Raw genomic sequence first — 20,432 nt, 5'->3', positions numbered from 1 at the left:
GATGTGAACTCCAAGGTATCTGAATGATTTAGTAACTATTTTGAATGGATTATCAGTGAGAGAGTTATTTTTTATCCTTAGCCACAGCAACTCTGATTTGGTTCTGTTCATTTTATAACCCGAGAATAAGCCAAAGGTCTCAATTATATTTACCAGCTTGGGAATATTTTGAGTGGTGTTCGCTAAATACACCAGCAGATCATCCGCGTATAAAGCTACTAAAGCCTTTTTCTTGCCAATTAAAATCCCCTCAATGTTTTGCCTTATTTTTGTAGCAAGGGGCTCTATTGCTAAGTCAAACAATAGAGGGGATAGGGGGCAACCTTGTCTTGTACCTTTTCCTAGTTTAATCTTACCCGATACTTGGCCCTGTATGATCAGATTCGTAGATGCTTGTGTACAGATATTTTTGACTACGTTGAAAAAGTTATTTGACAAGCCAAATTTAGTTAATGTATCGAATAGATAAAGATGATCAACACTATTGAAGGCTTTTTCAGCGTCTATTGCGATTACTGCTGCATCAGGATATGTGGTATGAAAGTTATCCTCGGAGGATTTAAAATGCTCGACTATCGTGAGAAGTTGTCTAATCTTGGCTACTGAACTGCGATTGTTCAAAAACCCGGCTTGGTCTTAATGGATGATCTCGGGTAGACCTTTTTGCAACCTCCTAGCTACAATGGATGTAAATATTTTGTAATCGGAGTTAAGTAACGCGATTGGTCTGTAGGATTCTCTTTTTTGTGGATTCTTCCCAGGTTTTAATATGAAGATAGTATGTGATTCTAGAAAGTTAGGTGGAATTTGGGCATTCTCTTGAAAGAAGAAATTAAACAGGGTTGTGAGATGAGGCGCTATCTCCTCGCTTAGGCTTTTGTAAAACTCGTTAGGAATTGCATCTGGTCCTGGTGATTTTTCCAGTTTTAACCCAGATATTGACTGCAATACTTCTGATTCAGAGATTGGTGCATTTAAACTACTTATAAAGTCCGCCTTGCCTTTTTTGATGGGTAGATCAACCCAAAAGCCTTCTTGCGCAGCTTTGTCCGGTACCGATGGGGCATATATATCTTTATAATATTGAAAAAATGAATCTAAGATTTCCTCTGTTGAGGTTATCAGATTATTTCCAACCTGTAGGCTTTCAATCAAGTTTGATTGTCTAGAATTCTTTACTAGACTTGAGAGCATTTTACCAGCTTTATTCCCATATTTATACAGCTTAGATTGATATTTTAATTCAGATTGTACTGTTTGCGTAGTGAGATAGGTATCGCGTTCCTTTTTTACTCTGATATATTTGTTCCAGTTACCTTTGCTGGAGATGCTCAAATAAGTATTGTATGCGTTAATGACTGAAGCTAAAAGTTGACTTTCTTTTTGTTTAGATTCTCAGATTGATTTAGCTGTGTATGCTATGATTTCTCCCCTTAAGACCGCTTTCGCTGTCTCCCATAGGATCGCAGGGTTAGATACTGAACCTTCGTTTAATCTGAAAAATTCCTGTAATCTAGATTTTAGCCAGTCTCTAAATTTTATATTGTTACTTAAATATTTGGGGTAAAAAAAACGTGAGGCTACTGAGTGTTTCCTATGGGTTGGAATATCCAACGCTATTGGAGCGTGGTCCGATATGCAAATTTCTGCAATAGTGGCTTTTGAGCCTGCTTGGACACACTGATCATTTATTAATATGAGGTCTATTCTAGAGAGGCTTTTAGTAGCCCTTGAATGACAGGTAAATGCCTTAGTGTAAGGATTCTGTGTCCTCCAGATATCTCTTACTGCTAGCGTGAGATATAAATTTTTGAATAATTTCATTTCAAGGTTGTCTTTTTTTGTTTTTCTAAGTTTTCCTTTATATCTGTATCTATCCGAAGAGAAACATGGGGCCATATTGAAGTCGCCTGCTAAGATTAATTGACCCTCGCTAACCTGGAGAAGTTGAGTTTGGAGCGTGTCCCAGAAGTGATAATCAATAATGTTCGGAGCATAGAGATTACAGATGGTATATATCGAGCCCTGGGATTTTATTTTTATGATCACATATCTACTATGCGGGTCGATTATGGTAAGCAATTTTTCATATATTAACCTCTTCCCCAGAAGAATCGCAACTCCTTTTTTTCTATCAGGTGATGGCGCAGCTATTACCTCAGCAATCCAGGAGTTCTTTAATTTTGTGGATTCCTCTGTGTTTAAGTGCGTCTCCTGTAGAAGTGCTATGGTAGTATTTAATTTCTGTAAATGAGATAAAATAGTTTTTCGTTTGATCGGGGCAGTTATGCCCCCTATATTCCATGATGTGATTCTTATCATCTACTTCCTATACTAATATGGGGAAGTAACCTTAACATTTGAAAGAGGGATAAGTTGTTCTAGGTATAAATGAGGTTTGAGGAGGAGGGAGAGAGGGGAGAAAGAAGAAAAAAAAAAAAAAAGGGGGGGGGGAGAAAGAAAGGGGAAAGACAGAAAAGAAGACTTTAATTGTAAGTCTTTATATAGGGAGTAACACAACATTTTTAATTCTAGAATAAATTGATCAATCTTCCTATCACTACTGTTTAAAGCCAAAGTCTTCTAGTTTTTTTACTGCTTCCTCAACAGAGTCAAAAAAATATATTTGTTCATTATGAGTTAACTTAAGTCTCGCAGGATAGACAACGGTTGCTTGCCAACCTTCTTTAATAAGTTTCCCGCATAGCGGGGTAAGTTCTCTCCTCTTCCTGGAGGTCTCTATTGAGAAGTCCTGGAAAAGGAGGATCCTATTGCCTTCATACATAATTGGTTGGTTTTTTCGAAAGTGCTGTAAAAACAGTACTTTATCTTGAAAATTTAAAAACCTTGAAATAATTGGTCTAGGCCTATTTGAATTGGGTGCATTGTCTGGGGTTCTCCCGAGACGATGCACTCTCTCTATTGTGAAGAGTAATTGATTTGGGGGAATTTTTAGCAATGAAGGTAATGTTTCGGTCATAAATTTCATTAGGTCTTCTTGTTTACCGGGATCGGGGACACCAATAATCCTCAGATTATTTCTCCTAGATCTATTTTCTAGGTCGTCTATTTTTGCTTGGAGTTTTTTAATCTCATCTTGGTTGTTTTCTATCAGGGGTATATAATTGTTTGTCGTGTCTTCAATATCAGAGACACGTTGCTCAACTTCCTGTAGCCTGGTGGAAAATTGTCTGATTTCTGCTGTGAGAGATGCTAGGTCTTGTTTGATCTCACTCCTTAAAAACTCAAATTTTGGTGAGATAGCTTCTAGTATATTAGCTACCAGTTCTTGGTTATCTTGCGATACTATATTTTTCTGAGATTTTTGTGGTGTACCTTCATTGGTGTTTTCGGTCAGAGTTTCTGTTTGGTTCTTGTTTCTACAATCTCTATTCTTGGTCGTCATGCCCGGATTGTGTTTGGGGGTTACAAATTTATCCATTAAGTGAGGGAAAAAGTGGAGAGGGGAGGAAAACAGTGTCTAGGTGCACAAATTGTACGCCCATGTATTGGGGTGACTGGGGTGAAGAGATTGGGTGTAGAGGAAAAGTGAAGTGAGGATATTACATGCAGTAAGCTCCAAGTGCGAGTGGAAGTGCTCATACAAAATAGAAAGTGAAGAAAAAAAAAAAAAGTGATTGATTTGGTGAATAAGACCAGGAAATGGCGATTAGAATATGTAGTACTGAGAACCAACGTTTAGACGATATACGCCCCTCTTGGACCTCAACGTGTCTTAGATATTTGGTAGATAGACCCAATAACTATAGATCTACCCTGTTGCCTCTATTTATAATTGAGAAAATCCCTTAAAAAAGATTCTTTGCTCACAGTTATGGGATGAGATGGTAAATTAATATACAAGTCACTATATGTACTTATTTGAATAGACTCCCCTTTGAGAAGTCAATTTTCGTGTGAGCACCTGAACAACTGCACAGTCTTTATGTTTTGTTAAAGTTAACGTAAACTTCTGTTCCTTTGAATATTAGCAGGAACAGGTGGTATTATTTAAGACTCACCCCGCTTGAGGGTCCCTGCCAGATACCGCAGCTTTAAGGAGACTCGCCCGTCCACAGAGAGCGTGCATTCACATTCCGATTTGCTTTTAGGCCGTGGGTTAGCTCAGTCAGAGTCCCTTCATATGCCTCCGGCTTCGTCACTGCTCTCCTCCTGGGCCGTTGCTCCACTTGCGGGAACCTGCGGTGACTTGGCGTGTGACGTCACTGATTCTTTTGGCTCGCGGCTTCTGGATCCTTTCGCCGTCAGATCAACCTCAGGTGTTGGCTTAATCACCTTGCGGATATGGAAGTATCGATGTGCTTGCTCCGTTTCTCGAATAGCTATATACAAAGTGATGAGCTGCACCAGAGTACTTCTTTTAAAATGACTTTATTGTTGGTCACCAATAACTTCACCAGGGAAGTAACAACAAAGAAGGGGGCTTGGTGGTGTGTGTGGATAACACCCAAAGAGCTATTGCTGACGCGTTTCAGCCGATAGGGCCGTAGTCGTAGCATAAAGCTCTTAATCTCAACTACCTTTAAATACCTTGTGCACAATTGTGATTGGATAAAAACATTTATCCTGGGCGTTATCCTGAACACACCTATTTATTCCAGTTTCACATACATCGGTTCTAAATAGAAACAATTGTTACATACTGTTCACTAGTCACAAAATTTATATGTGTCATCATTGCAAGCATCGAAAAACGATAAATCAATACATTATAATACGTTAATATACTCGAATTAGTCAAAATAATCTAATTCGTTATATAACAGAAAAAAGAAAAAACTTATTATAGTGCTTTGATACATTTGCTCTATTTCTGGGAACAAAGTTGAATAAAACTTCCCAATAATAATTGTTGAATTGTTCTTTTTATAACATTCTATTATATATTATCATTAACTACTTACTTGTGTTTATGATTACTTTAAAACATTGCTATAATAAGAGGTGGGAATAGTTCAAGCTGTCAATGCTGCTCTTTTAATTTAACGAAGATTAACATTAATTAAAGCATATATATATATATATATATATATATATATGCAAATAAAACATACCAATTGTCATTCTGAATACACAGACCAAGAACTATTCCCAGAAATTGATGATATCAAACTCCGAATTTAAACCTAATGGTATTCTTGTTCTTAGACTGTGTATCCAGAATGCTTCCCTTTTGGACAAGAGCTTATCTCTATCCCCACCTCTAGTTTTACAATTTACTTTTTCAATAATGGTCCACCTTAAAGTGTCAGCTTTTTTGTTGTGTTTCAAATTGAAATGCTGTATCAACGGAGTAGTCAGTTTGCCTGCCTTAATATTATTTACATGTTCACGGATTCTATCTCGTGTTTCTCTAGAAGTGAGACCCGTATATTGGACTCCACATTCTATACAGGTAAGTAAATATACCACGTAAGTGGCTCTGCAGTTAAGGCAGGAATAGTGATTAAATCTCTCCCCTGTTACTGTACTCGAGAAGCCTTCTCCACTTTGGAGATAACTGCATGCTATGCATGACGTGTAGCTACACTTGTATACTCCTTTAAACCTTAACCATGATGAATGGTCTGGTCTTATGGAGTATAACTGTGTGGGGGCAAGAATGTTTCCTAAAGGCTAAGAACAAGAATACCATTAGGTTTAAATTCGGAGTTTGATATCATCAATTTCTGGGAATAGTTCTTGGTGTGTGTATTCAGAATGACAATTGGTATGTTTTATTTGCATATATATATATATATATATATGCTTTAATTAATGTTAATCTTCGTTAAATTAAAAGAGCAGCATTGACAGCTTGAACTATTCCCACCTCTTATTATAGCAATGTTTTAAAGTAATCATAAACACAAGTAAGTAGTTAATGATAATATATAACAGAATGTTATAAAAAGAACAATTCAACAATTATTATTGGGAAGTTTTATTCAACTTTGTTCCCAGAAATAGAGCAAATGTATCAAAGCACTATAATAAGTTTTTTCTTTTTTCTGTTATGTAACGAATTAGATTAATTTGACTAATATGTAACAATTGTTTCTATTTAGAACCGATGTATGTGAAACTGGAATAAATAGGTGTGTTCAGGATAACGCCCAGGATAAATGTTTTTATCCAATCACAATTGTGCACAAGGTATTTAAAGGTAGTTGAGATTAAGAGCTTTATGCTACGACTACGGCCCTATCGGCTGAAACGCGTCAGCAATAGCTCTTTGGGTGTTATCCACACACACCACCAAGCCCCCTTCTTTGTTGTTACTTCCCTGGTGAAGTTATTGGTGACCAACAATAGTCATTTTAAAAGAAGTACTCTGGTGCAGCTCATCACTTTGTATATAGCTCCCCTTTGAGAAGGCCTATAATTTCTTAATTTCTATTAAGCCAAGTTTTTGATATAGCCCCCAGCTCCCACCACAGTTTTTAAGCCATCATTCCTATTGGGTTGCCCTCTAATCTGAACACAATGTTTTGTAGTGCTTAATTTGGGACCTCTGCTAGCCCTTTAAGAGATTAGTTAACTGTTCTCATAGGAGATGGATTTCACAGTAGATGAGGGAAAACAGGACAGATATATAACACTTATAATAAAACACAAATGAGATATATGCCCAAAGTGTTTAAACAAACAAGGGGAGCATGCAATTTTAAACAACTTTCCAATTTACTTAATCTATCAAATTTAATTCATTCTCTTGGTATCCTTTGTAAAAATTAGCAACTTACTACTGGGTGCTAGCTAAAAACGTAGAGTCATCCATTGACAAAAGGCATATATGTGGATCTACCAATCAGCAGCTAGCGCACAGTAGTGGATTGCTGCTCCTGAGCATACCTAGGTATACTTATCAACAAATAACAAGAGAACAAAGAAAATTAGATGATCGAAGTACACTGGAAAGTTGTTTTTTTTTTTAATTTTTTTTTTAAATTGCATGCTCAATATATGAGTCATGACAGGTGTGTGCCGTTTTGCAAGGTATAGTTGACTATAGAAAGACTGTGTCCTTCAAATATGTTACTACCCCTGCAGTGTCGTCATTAAAATAGGCTAAGGCATGTTCCTCATCAGGGAGTTGAGGGAAAAGCCTTCAGACTACCATGAGTCTCCTTTATTTCTATTTTAGGAGATTGCATCTGAGAAATTTTCATAATTCTCAACCCTTCCCTCAGCATGGCCTCTGATCCATGTCTTAAAGGGACATTTTTGTATCAAAATAATCTATTTAGTTAGATCATTTTTATTTTTGAACAAATTTTCCTTTTATTATGTATTTTGAACATGACTTCTTACAACATTGGTATACTAAGAATATGGAAATGGAACTGCTATTAAATTCGATTAAAAACAGGAGCACTTTAATTCATCAAAATTTACATTTCACTCATGTTGTGAAAATACTTGCCTTTTAATCTTGACGGCCACTCCAGCTTCCCCCGGTCGTCGCAAGCCTCTTCCTACGTCAGAAATGACGGATCGGTCATCCTCCAATCATGGCTTCCCCCCGGGGGAAATCAGTGTCTGATTAAACGCTGTGATTGGAGGAAGCCGGATTCCTCATTTAAGGCCCAGGAAGAGGCTTTGCGACGGGCAAACACAAGTGAAATGTAAATTTTGATGAATTAAAGTGCCCCAATTTTCTTCTTAAACGGGGAGAGTCCACAGCTGCATTCATTACTTTTGGGAATTCAGAACCTGGCCACCAGGAGGAGGCAAAGACACCACAGCCAAAGGCTTAAATACCTTAACACTTCCCTCTTCCCCCAGTCATTCTTTGCCATTCTGGGATCATGGCTATATCGGAACATAACAGCCTTTTTTGTCAGGCTGCGCAGGCCTTGTGGCTTTGGTGCCTTTTTAGTTGGCCTGCACGGTGTACCTTGTGACCGGGCGTGGTCACGTTTCTAGTCACCATTTCCGTATTCCTGACCGAGTGGCGATGGAGAGAGTCTTTTTCGCTAGTTGTCTGGATCATAGGAGGTGGTGAGTGCCCCAGCCATTGGAGGAGTAAGGTGCCGTTTTATTTTTTCTTTCCTATCCATAATTTCTATCCTAGTTATGGAGGACTCTGATTTTTTTTTGGAGACGGATGTCTCTGATTCAGATTCTACTTCTTGCGAAGAGTATGAAATGGCCCGGTAATCCATGCCCATCAGTTATGTTCCGCATGCCGTTTTAGAGTGCTCTTTTCTCCTGATCCAAGGAACTTAAAGTCTGCCGAGCCATCCGCCCCTGGGGGCCCCATATCCTGTGTGGCGAGTACCCTAGAACCTTCTTTGGCTACGCAAGCAGGTGTCCCTAGTGCCGTTACCCCTTCTCCGGAAGGCGGCTTATTTCCTCCAGAGGTTACGGCATGGTTCCGCATGGCGATTTTCTTTGGCATTGGCGCATTTACATCTTCCAGGGAGGGAGAAGTTAGTAAGTTAGTGAGATTCTGTCCATGTTCGGTGAACCAGGGTTCTTCAGGCGAGGGATCGTCTGGGTCAGAACAGCCCTCGGGGGAAGCGGTTGCCTCTGAGGCTTCAGGGGCCCAATCCTCGGGTCGGGGTTGTCAGTTCCCCCGGCGGAGGCAAGTCTTGCTTTTAGTTATAGACTGGCGCGCCTTCGTGTCCTGCTGCGGCATGTTTTGGCAGTGCTGGAGGATTCCAGTCCGGAAGGGTTGAGGGGTCCTCGGTCTTCCGCTTTGAATCGCAAGCTGGGTTAGACGTGGGGGGATGAAGTTAATCTCCTTATTGTCTCTGATTTATTTTTTTCTTTAGAGTATTTTATTCCAGTTCTGAGCTTCGGGAGAATGGGATATCTGAAAGGCTGGCCCTGTCAGTGTAACCATTTTTCTTGGACGTTCACCTGTGAGTGCTGCCCTCTTTTTTGTTGATCCGGTTAGGATCTATTTGTTTTTTTCTTGGAAGCTCATGTTTGTTATACTTTCTCTATTGGGAAACATTTCTTCTAAAAAGCTGGAATTCAATACTAGCGATTTTGTGGTCGCTTGGACGCTATTGCGGAAGTTGTATAAGATAAGATATTATTTACATAATTTTAAGTTTTCTTGATCTCTTCTAGGGTTTTCAAATTTTCTGTGACCTGGTACAGTTCCGAAATGCCCTCTGTAGCAGGCTGGTCCTGGTTGGGCGCTGGTTTCTGTTCCTTAAGGGTCTGTACCACCCACGTGGTGCTGGGATATCTGATTGACCTGGTTTGGTGGTGAGTTTCCTCTCAGACAAGGGATTTATTATCCTTGGGTTCCTCCTTCAGCACGATATATTCCCTGTGAATAGGTATTGCCATAGAGAGGAGCTCCAGGAGAGTTTAATTTTTTCTTTTAAGAATCTGCCCTTGACGGTGCTAAGAGAGGAGGCCTTTTCTTTATTACGTCAGGCTGGTTCTCGTTGCTTCTTTTTGGGTGGGGCATCAAGGGGTTGTTCAGTCCTCTCGGTCCTGTTCCTGTTTGGGGCCTGGACTGATCCTGCTAAGGAGCACTCTGAAGGTCTTTGACCTCGGTGCTAGTTCTCTCCATTTCAGTTTGGACTGCAATTTTAGACGTCTCTTTAACTTGGAGTGCCAGGTTGGCGAGGTTTTATCCCTCCTATGGTATTTCTTTTTTTGATCTACTCTTTTTTTTTTTTTTTTTTTTTTTTTTTTTTTTTTTGAGATTCTTGACCTCTATACTTCTTCCATAAGGAGCGAGGTGTCGTAGACTTACTTTTTTTCCCTTGTCTGGGGATGGTTGGTTGGTCATCGGGTTTGGAGTTTCGGGCACTTTTGTCCGCCTTTCTTCCTCATACTGCTTCTCGTCTGATCCCATGTGTTTGGGGACTATAGAGAATGCGTTGCTCTCTTTGATGGTCCTGGAGCTACTCTTTCTTACGTCATATCAGTTGATATGTTTTTGGGATATCGATGTTTGTCATCCTGTTGTCCCTTGGTCCTAGGAGGTTACCGGGAGGTGGACCCAGTTGGATCGCTTCTGATTTTTGCAGCCTCTGTTGCAGAGGTGTGAATTTTATTGGCAGCTTCTTAGCTGTTGGGCTGGAGAGTATTATCCCTCGTATTTTGGAAAGGTTTATTTTCTGTCTCTAGGATGCTTAGTGATTGTCCAGTGCCCTAGGGCCTTTGGATGGGCTGTGCTTGCATCTTCTAGGGTTCTCTTTATGAGGTATTCCTTTAGTTCCTCAGGGGTTCCTAGTCTGTGACCGGCTCCGGTTTCCGGGTGCCCGGTTGTTTGGTCTTATCTAGGATATCTGGCCGGACCTCCTAGTTGGATCCTGTGGGATTCGGCTCTTAAGGTTGAGTCATCCGCTTGCTCCTTCGGGCGGAGACTTGAGAAGGGCTTGATGGCTTGTTAGCTGCCTAGCAAGGGAGATTGATCTCTTATTATAGCCGTTCCACTTTATAGGTGGGTTCGCTGGCTGTCTGTTTAGATCCTGGACTGGCTGTTACAGCCGGAGGGTGCCTTTTCAGTCAGTTCTGTTTTTGCCGTTTGTTCGATGACATATGCTCATGTGGGTGAGCAGGTGTCTTTTCATTTCCCTCCCCTTAGGGGGAGTGGGATATACCATATTGTCTGCCTCATGCTCGAAGGGGGGTTGCTTGACCTTGTGGTACAGTCATGTTGAGGCGGATTTTGGTATTGTGTCCACACTGTTGTGTCAGTGTGTGGTCTCCCTTTGTCTGGGAGTTCACCTTCCTGTAGGGAAGGAATCTGGATCTGGGTTCTGGAACCCGAAATCGTACTACGTTCTGTTCCGGCTTGGTGGTTTTAGCATGCCAAGCTTGTTACATATGGTCAGGGTTTGCCTACCCTTTGTTACCATTTAGTCCTCTTTTGAGTTCTGGGTAATACGGGGATTTATTTATTTCCCTATCTTTGGACATGCCAGGCGTTTTGGTGATGGGCCATTGTCTCGAGGAAGTAGCCCACGTAACCTAGTGGTAGATTTTTGGGGCTTTGCAACTTGAGTTGTTGGTTTGAATCCTGCTGTTGGGGCTGATTTTACAATTTTCAGCCTGAGGCCTATAGGTCGATTTCGTTTTGACCATGTTCTTCTTGTGATCTCTCCATAGGTGGAGATTAGAGGGGGTTTTTTGCTTCCTATTTTTGCAAGGGAGTGAGTTCCTGCACCTTCCCTCTGTGGGAGTCTCCTGGTGCAGTTTCTAACTTTATAGGCTAGTGTTCGTAACTGATGTCTACTAGTCTTGTGTGGCAGAGTGGGAGCCAGGAGCTCCACCTGGGGCACGATAAGTGCTTATGCTGCTAATTGTTGGCAGTTCTGGGGAATATCTGTTTATTCCTCGATAGCTCTTTCATGAGGGCAGACTGCACTCCTGTGCGAGTTAGGGGTTTTGCTCCGTCTTCGGGGTTGACTTTGGATCGAATCTTGGTCCTTTGTACTTTCTCCAGTTTGGGGTAGGGGTTTTTTTTCCTTATCTTAATTCTGGTAGGTTGTTGGAGTTTCTCTATTAATTTTTCTTTGTCTTGCTGCAACATGTGGTTGTGCTTGGTTTTGCTTTGGGTTCCTTTTTTACCCTAGTTGCTGATATTTTAGATCTTTTGTTGAATTTTTTTTTTCCTTTTCCCTTCTGGGAATATGTGGAATTGGTATGGGCTTGGAGCTGGCGGGACTTGTCTCTTCGTGGGTTTTGTGCTCGGTGGAATCTAGTGCCTTTGAGCGGTCTATATCTGGGCCTTGCTGGATTTAACTGTTGGGCAGTTACTTAGTCCTTTCCGTCCTTTTTGTTCTGCTCTGTACAGCCGTTTTTGTTTAGTTTGGGTAATTTCAGGCTGTGGTGCCCTTCGAATGGACCGTCTAGTCTATCCGCCCTTTTTTTTTTATTCAGTGTCCTCTATAGCTTGGGTATTGTTTCCCAAAAGTAATGAATGCAGCTGTGGACTCTCCCCGTTTTAGAAGAAAAACATATTATGCTTATCTGATAATTTTCTTTTCCTCTGACAGAGAGAGTCCACAGCTCCCCTTCCACGTTCTTTTATGGGGGGCTGCCATGTTTTTGTTCTTCTTGCACCTTTTTTTTTCACCTGATATTTCTTCTACTGTTCCTTGTTCCCTTGGCAGAATGACTGGGGGGTGAGGGAAGTGGGGGAGGTATTTAGGCCTTTGACTGGGGTGTCTTTGCCTCCTCCTGGTGGCTAGGTTCTGAGTTCCCAAAAGTAATGAATGCAGCTGTGGATTCTCCCCGTCAGAAGAAAATAAAATTATCAGGTAAGCAGTTAAACAGTGAGTGCTCAGGTTCAGAGTGTGTGTGTATATAGCTGATACACATTTTTTTAATATTCTCAATCTACATTATTGTTACCTACCAGGATAACAAATGATGCTCGAGAAGACGAAATGGATGAAAATCTAGACCAGGTGGGCAGCATCCTTAATAACCTAAAGAGCATGGCATTAGACATGGGCAACGAGATTGATTCTCAGAACAAAGTGATTGACAGGATCAATGATAAGGTAAGCCACGGCCTGAAAACCAGTTGTTCGTTATTTTAAAACAACTTTAGGTAGAATCCCACGTGTATAATTTTGTTAGCTCATAATACGATCCTTTTTCCTAAGCTTAGAATTCCCCTTTGCATAATATCATTCTTACCTTGTTTCTATTGTCCTGTCCTGGATAAAATGATTCTTAGGATTTTTTTTTGTTTGTTGTGGTATTTTATTTTATGTGGTAGTCTACGACTTGCCAGACAAATTTTATATATTGTTCACAATGAGGCAGCTTTACACATGTATTCTTAGATAGAGAGATAGATAGAGAGATAGATAGAGAGATAGATAGAGAGATAGATAGAGAGATAGATAGAGAGATAGATAGAGAGATAGATAGAGAGATAGATAGAGAGATAGATAGAGATATAGATAGAGATATAGATAGAGATATAGATAGAGATATAGATAGAGATATAGAGTATGTGTGTATATATATATATATATATGTGTGTGTTTTTATTTTTTTATTAAATGGACATGTTTATACAAATTTATATAAAACTACCTTTAGGTTACATGTATAAGCTGTATTATGACATGTAAATATTGCCTAAATGACATAAGATATAGTTTACACTTGGTCTTATCTCCTCTCCAAGCTGTCCCATTTTGCAGTTGCAAATAGTCCAAAATATACATACATGTGTATGCAGAATTAAGGTTTTTTTGCACAATGATTTCACCAAATCATTTAAAATCAATGAGGCTGTACTCTAAAAGTGTGCTATTAGATTCCATGTTCCAGTGGATCCAGAACATCCGTCATTTATAGTTAAAGGGACACTAAACCAAAATTAGTTCTTTAATGATTCAGATGGAGCATGCAATTTTAAGCAACCTTCTAATTTACTCCTATCAATTTTTCTTTGTTATTTTGCTATCTTTATTTAAAAAGCAGGAATTTAAAGCTTAGAAGCCAGCCCATTTTATGGTTCAGCACCTTGGATAGAGCTTGCTTATTGGTGGCTTTGTTTAGCAAACCAATAAGAAAGCAATAACCCAGGTTCTCAACCAAAAATTGTCCGGCTCATTACTTTTAATTTAATTTTATTCATATTTGTGTAGTGTTGGTAGCTTCAGTGTAAAACATTCAAACTTGATAGATCCAGCAACCTTTAATATCATTCTTATATTGTTTTGTATTATTCTTTTAGGCGGAGACTAACAAAGACCGCATTGAAGAGGCCAATAAAAGAGCTCAGAAACTCATAGAGTGAAGACTGAAAAAAAATGTGTGCGCCTTCATACTTTTTTTTTTTTTTTTTGTCCATTGACGTTTGGAAGTACACTGTCATAAACGTTTGTCTCAATACGGAGTGGTTTCTTAAACTGTGATCCTTCTTTGAGCATTATAATTGGTTAACAGAGGGCCCAGTCTGTTTAAAATGTTTTAATTGATGAACTTGTACCCATGAATGGAAAATGTCTCACGTTAGCCCTTGATATGTCATCTAATATGTTTTGTGTGAGTTTCATATTCATATAGCGTTTAAAACCATTTTCTCCACTTTACAAAGGATACAGCCTTTTACAGGTTATGAAGACAATTGTAAGGAACTTTTTCTTTTAAATCACTTGAATATGGGTAGGAATTGCTTTTTTGTACACTCTAATGGCTTAAATTGTCAGGTTTCCGAAACGTCCGTGATTTTTTTTGTTTCCCATTAAATTAAGTATTTTCCACATCCAATATTAGGGTTTGATTAACATTCAGATAAAACAATTGCTTTAAAAGACTAAATTGGAAAATAACTAGGGATAGTATTTAATAGCAATTCAGTTTTACCATTGCAATGGTTATTTGGTTTAAACTGTGTCTGGGATGTCTCCTCTACCAAAGAGACACACTTATAGTAGTGCTGTTCTTTTGTACTTTTTGCTGGTGAATATTTTTCTTAACATGAGAAAACGAGTAGCATAATTTATATAGTACTGTCATCATCATTTTATAAAGTTATTTCATTTTGTATATGCTTTAGCTTCATGTAGTAAATTCTGTTTAATGTAGAATCTCCATATTATCTGCGGTTTCAATGTTTTCCAGTCTACTAGAAAAATATTACTTCCTCCTTAGTACCACAACAACTATTATTTAAATGAGGCTATAAAGACCAAACTATGCATCATAGCTACCTCAAACATTCTTCAAATCAACAGAGAACAAAAAAGAACTGCAGAGAAGCTGTGAGTTTATCACCTCTTGTTAACAAATTATTCTAACCTGCCCCAAGTTGGAATGATACGAGTCTGCTGACATCTAGTCATCTAAATAAGATTTAAGTATTTTACAAAGAATGGTTTTGTCATGAGCAGTGATTTTCAAATTGGAATCCCATTACTGGTCCGTTTTACTTGCTGAGAAATAGGTCAATGTATTGAAGATGAATGTACTTAAGAGTGTTTCATTACAAAAGAATCAGTGTGTTAATGTTCCCAATCTCTCTTAATAATGTTTTTTTTTCTTTCTTTCAATACATTAATATTTTTTAGAAAAGTTTAATTATTCAAAGGGAATGACTATTTCTTTTTCTCTAAAGCGATGGTTCAAGTGGATTAATCCACAAAACATTTTGATCCAGCATCCTTCAACCTAATCCTGCTTTTAACAAATACATATTATGTGACTGAGAAGTTGCTTTGATCCACCCCAGCATTTATTGTAGTACTTTAATTAACTATTTTTATCCTGTAATTGCTAAAATGTATATAATTGTGTAATCTTATTCCATAGGGAAGTGCACACGAGGTATAATTCATGGTTCTTATAAATGAATGCAGTTTTTTGCTATATAAAGTTTCAATGATTGTGCTGTGTATGCTGGGTTGATTTTAGGGGATCAGGGTACCAGTCAAGCAAGGTAGTTTTGTTAAAATCAGTCTTGTTCAGCTGTATAACTCGCTTGACTGCTTCCTGACCCAATGACAAAATATGACTTTTCATGCTGTGACTTAATACAGCAACTTACAAATCAGACAAGAGTGATTTGTGTTCATATGTCTATTTAAAAAAAAAAAAAGCTAGATAACATCTTGTTGTTTTCTTAAAACAAGTTTACAAAAACCAACACTGGAATATGCTAATATTTAAATAAAGGCAATACATTTGTTCACTTTTAAGCATTAGTAGCTGTAGGGTTCCTTTTAAACATGAACCTGCTATAGCCCAATTATATTAAAAGTTGTAAACGTTTCGTTAGATACAACCTGATTATTATGAGGAACATAAAGGTCCAATTGTAAATGTATTGTACTTTTATTAAATTCTGCTAGAAACACTTATTAAGTTACTTTCATTTTAAAAAAATCTTCCTTTAATAGTTAAAGGGACGTGAAATCCAACAATTTTCTTTCATGATTCAGATAGAGCATAGTTAGAAATAACTTTCTATTTTACTTCTATTATCTAATTTGCTTTGTTCTGTTGGTATCCTTTGTTGAAGAAGCAGCAATGCACTACTGAGAGCTAGTTGAATGCACAGGGTGACCAATAACATGCGGCATATATGTGCAGCTACCAATCACAGCTCCTGAGTCTACCCAGATATCCTTTTCAACAAAGGATACAAAGAATCATAAAGGAAACAATTTGGATTTAGTGTCCCTTTAATCCTACAGACAGTGCCGTATCACTGGATGTCACTGCTATTTCAGAGCACTGCTCTAGAGGCTTACTTTTGTATTGCTGGCAAGTGCACTTTTATAGTTATTACTTTAAATGATATTTTTTTTGCGGTGCAATTCATTTCTGTGTAAATCTTTTTGTACCTATAAGTGAAGGAATGGGCGTTTGCAGTACAAATTACCAACAATTTAATGACTAGGTTACCTGGTAAGATTAATACTTAGAGATAGTAAACAAATAAATGTGTTCTTCTAATATAAGGTGTTAGGCTGTGTCCCTTTTATGTAGTTCAAAATCTAGGTGCCTTCTGATAGGCAGTTGGGAACATTGATATTTGCGCTGTTAAAGCTTATTGCATGTTTCTAGCATATCAAATGTATATTTTTTTTGTTTTAGTAAAACATTTGAATGTTTGCAGTCATATTTTTAACTTGTGGATATTTGACTGGTGTTTCCAAATCCACACTGTGCCTTTTTTCATTACAATATAAAGTTATTTTCTTAAAGAATGTAACACAATGTGCCTTTCAATATTTGCCTGAAGTTGTGTAATTTCAAAATCTCTATTAAATTGGCTGCAGATAACAAGTTTGGTTGGGATTTTTTTTTTAAACTGGGATAATGCATATTCTGGATCACTTTGTATGTCTATTTTATATCCTTCTTGGACTATTGCAACTCCATTTTACCATCTACTCTTCATCAATACATCATGTTTGTACTCCCTTGTAAGTCTAATCTCTTGCCTTTCCTTATTAGAAATAATGACATGTTAAAGTTTTGACTGTAACATAAAAAGCCCTGAATGAAATTCCATGTTCCAATATCACTACCATAATTTAAAAATATTCCTCAAGGGTGGGGTTCATGTCCCGGGAGGCTGTATGATTGTCAAAATTGGGAGCTGCAAGGCAAGTTAAGCCAGTCATCTGCCGTGAAATTGTTTATTCCAGAAGAATCTCACCCTTATTATAAAAGAGAACAATTTTTTACAGCTCTTTGCAATGATTACTATGCATTTGATACGCTTGCTAGCTTTTCATTTTGGATTGTTGAGGCCGTGGCCTGACCAGGTAGGCTTTCAATATCTTGTGTGTGAGTGCACCATTGAATGGCCGTTTGGGGAATCTTAAGGTTAGAAGTCATCTTCATTGACAATGTTTTCTACCACTGCTCCTCGTATAGCTGGAGTGGGCTTGTGTCTCCGTGTCAGCTAATCATTGAGTACTGTGTATAATACTGACTTGTTTGCTCATTTGATAGCATACACCTTTAGACTCACCTGGTTTATATCTGTTTACTTTATCTCTGCCCCATGCAGAAATGCAGTGGAAAAAGCCTTTACATAACTTTCTACACTAAGTGCTGTGTTTTATGACCTCTCCATCAGACATATTTATAACCATAGTAGAAGCTCTCACTAGATTTAGTCTTATAGTTATGTATAAGTGCCTAGTGTACTAAAAATTCACTTTATTTGTCTGACTCTACTTGTGATAATTGCAATTGTTATCCTTGGGATAGATGTGCATATACTAAATATTTGCTTACATTAAACTCCCTCCTTGACCCACTGCAATCTGGACTTTGCCCCACCACTCCACAGAGACAGCAATTGTTAAGGTTACCAACAGCTTACAGCAAAATCCAAAGGCCACTTCTCTCTACTTTTTCCTCCTTGTCCTTTGATACTGTCGACCACCCTCTTTTGCTGCAAGCCCTCCAATCCTTTAGCATTTGCGACACAGCTCTCTTGTGGTTCTCTTCCTATCTGTCTAACCGTACCTTTTAGTGTAGCCTTCTCTGGGGCATCCACTGCCCGTTACCACTTTGTTGGGGTACCCCAAAGCTCTCTCCTCGTTCCCCCTTCTCTTCTCAATCTACACGTAATTCGGTTTCTTAATAAAGTCCCATGGGTTTCAATATCATTTGTATGCCGATGACACCCAAATCTACCTCACTGCACCAGACCTATCTCCTCCCTTGCTAACCCGTGTCACTAACTGTCTTTCTCATATCTCATCTTGGATGTCCTCTCACTACCTTAAGCTAAATCTCTCCAAAACTGTACTCCTTATTTCCACCCTTCTTCCAAAATCTCCACTCCCACTATTTCTCTATAACTGTTGATAACTCCATCATTACCCCTACCCCACATGCCCGTTGTCTTGGGTCGCACTTAACTCAGATCTTTCACTCCTCACAATTAGTCCTTGGCTAAAGCCTGCAGCTTCCTCAACTAAGATTTGAATCTACTCTCTCATCCTTTCCCACTTCAACTCCATCCTTTCTGGTCTCCCTAGCTGCCGCCTAGCTCCTTTACAATCCATAATGAATGCCTCTGCCAGGCTCATCTTCCTTACACTTGGCTCTTCATCTGCTGCACCTTTGCCAATCCCTTCACTGGCTTCCTCTTGCTTCCAGGATTAAACACAAAATTCTCACTCTGACATACAAAGCCCTAAACTGCACTGCTTCCCCCCTACATCTCAAACCTTGTCTCCAGATACTCTCCCTTCCGAACCCTTCGCTCTGCTCATGACTTCCTACTCTCCTCCTCTCTTGTTACTTCCTCACATTCCCGTTTACTAGACTTCTCCAGACTGGCTCCCATCTTATGGAACTCTCTGCCTCTCCCCTAGTTTTGAAAGCTTCAATCGCTCCCTAAAGACTCTACTATTCAGGGATGCATACAACCTACACTAACCTTTCCTAACTCCATTGCTATCCCCTTGAACCCCTTAGCATGTAAGCCTATGAACCCAGCTGTTTGTAGATCACCTTCATAAGAGCCGATAAAACAGTGCAACTCTCGGCAGGGCCCTTTACCCATTTGATCCCTATAAATGTTATCTTGTATACCGCTTATTTCTCTTGTTAAGTGTATCCAGTCCACGGATCATCCATTACTTGTGGGATATTCTCCTTCCCAACAGGAAGTTGCAAGAGGATCACCCACAGCAGAGCTGCTATATAGCTCCTACCCTCACTGCCATATCTAGTCATTCTCTTGCAACTCTCAACTAAGATGGAGGTCGTAAGAGGACTGTGGTGTTTTATACTTAGTTTATTTCTTCAATCAAAAGTTTGTTATTTTTAAATGGTACCGGAGTGTACTGTTTATCTCAGGCAGTATTTAGAAGAAGAATCTGCCTGCGTTTTCTATGATCTTAGCAGAAGTAACTAAGATCCTTTGCTGTTCTCACATATTCTGAGGAGTGAGGTAACTTCAGAGGGGGAATAGCGTGCAGGTTTTCCTGTAATAAGGTATGTGCAGTTAAAATATTTTTCTAGGGATGGAATTTGCTAGAAAATGCTGCTGATACCGAAGTAATGTAAGTAAAGCCTTAAATGCAGTGATAGTGACTGGTATCAGGCTTATTAATAGAGATACATACTCATATAAAAGTGTATTTTAAAACGTTTGCTGGCATGTTTAATCGTTTTTTACATATGTTTGGTGATAAAACTTATTGGGGCCTAGTTTTTTCCACATGGCTGGCTTGAATTTTGCCTAGAAACAGTTCCCTGAGGCTTCCCACTGTTGTAATATGAGTGGGAGGGGCCTATTTTGGCGTTTTTTTGCACAGCAAAAATTACAGACACAGACATCCAGCTTCTTCCTGCATGATCCAGGACTTCTCTGAAGGGCTCAAAAGGCTTCAAAAGTCGTATTGAGGGAGGTAAAAAGCCACAGTAGAGCTGTGGCAGTTGTTGTGACTGTTTAAAAAACGTTTTTGTCATTTGTTATTCCGTTTTTGGTATTAAGGGGTTAATCATCCATTTGCAAGTGGGTGCAATGCTCTGCTAACTTATTACATACACTGTAAAAATTTTGTTAGTGTAACTGCATTTTTTCACTGTTATTTCAAAATTTGGGAAAATTTGTGTTTCTTAAGGGCGCAGTAACGTTTTTTTATATTGCTTGTAAACTTGTTTTAAAGTGTTTTCCAAGCTTGCTAGTCTCATTGCTAGTCTGTTTAAACATGTCTGACACAGAGGAACCTACTTGTTCATTATGTTTGAAAGCCATGGTGGAGCCCCATAGGAGAATGTGTACTAAATGTATTGATTTCACCTTAAACAGTAAAGATCAGTCTTTATCTATAAAAGAATTATCACCAGAGGGTTCTGTCGAGGGGGAAGTTATGCCGACTAACTCTCCCCACGTGTCAGACCCTTCGCCTCCCGCTCAGGGGACGCACGCTAATATGGCGCCAATTACATCAGGGACGCCCATAGCGATTACCTTGCAGGACATGGCTGCAATCATGAATAATACCCTG

The 20,432-nt window shown here is 38.9% G+C and overlaps 1 protein-coding gene across 1 annotated transcript in view; it reads left to right on the top strand.

Annotated features, from left to right (window-relative positions):
• SNAP23 (synaptosome associated protein 23) overlaps positions 1-16,734 on the top strand; it is a 189,475-nt gene extending 172,741 nt beyond the window's left edge. The window contains exons 7-8 of the mRNA XM_053697811.1: positions 12,341-12,485; positions 13,679-16,734. Of these exons, the coding sequence (XP_053553786.1) occupies positions 12,341-12,485; positions 13,679-13,741 (208 nt within the window). The 3' untranslated portion in view covers positions 13,742-16,734. The remainder of the gene's footprint in view (positions 1-12,340; positions 12,486-13,678) is intronic.
• The last annotated feature ends 3,698 nt before the right edge of the window (positions 16,735-20,432 follow it).

Source organism: Bombina bombina, chromosome 1 (assembly GCF_027579735.1).
Source record: "Bombina bombina isolate aBomBom1 chromosome 1, aBomBom1.pri, whole genome shotgun sequence".
In the NCBI taxonomy this organism is placed as follows: domain Eukaryota; kingdom Metazoa; phylum Chordata; class Amphibia; order Anura; family Bombinatoridae; genus Bombina; species Bombina bombina.
The sequence above is the reverse complement of the archived record's forward strand: the minus strand, read 5'-3'. Positions and strand labels throughout refer to the sequence as shown.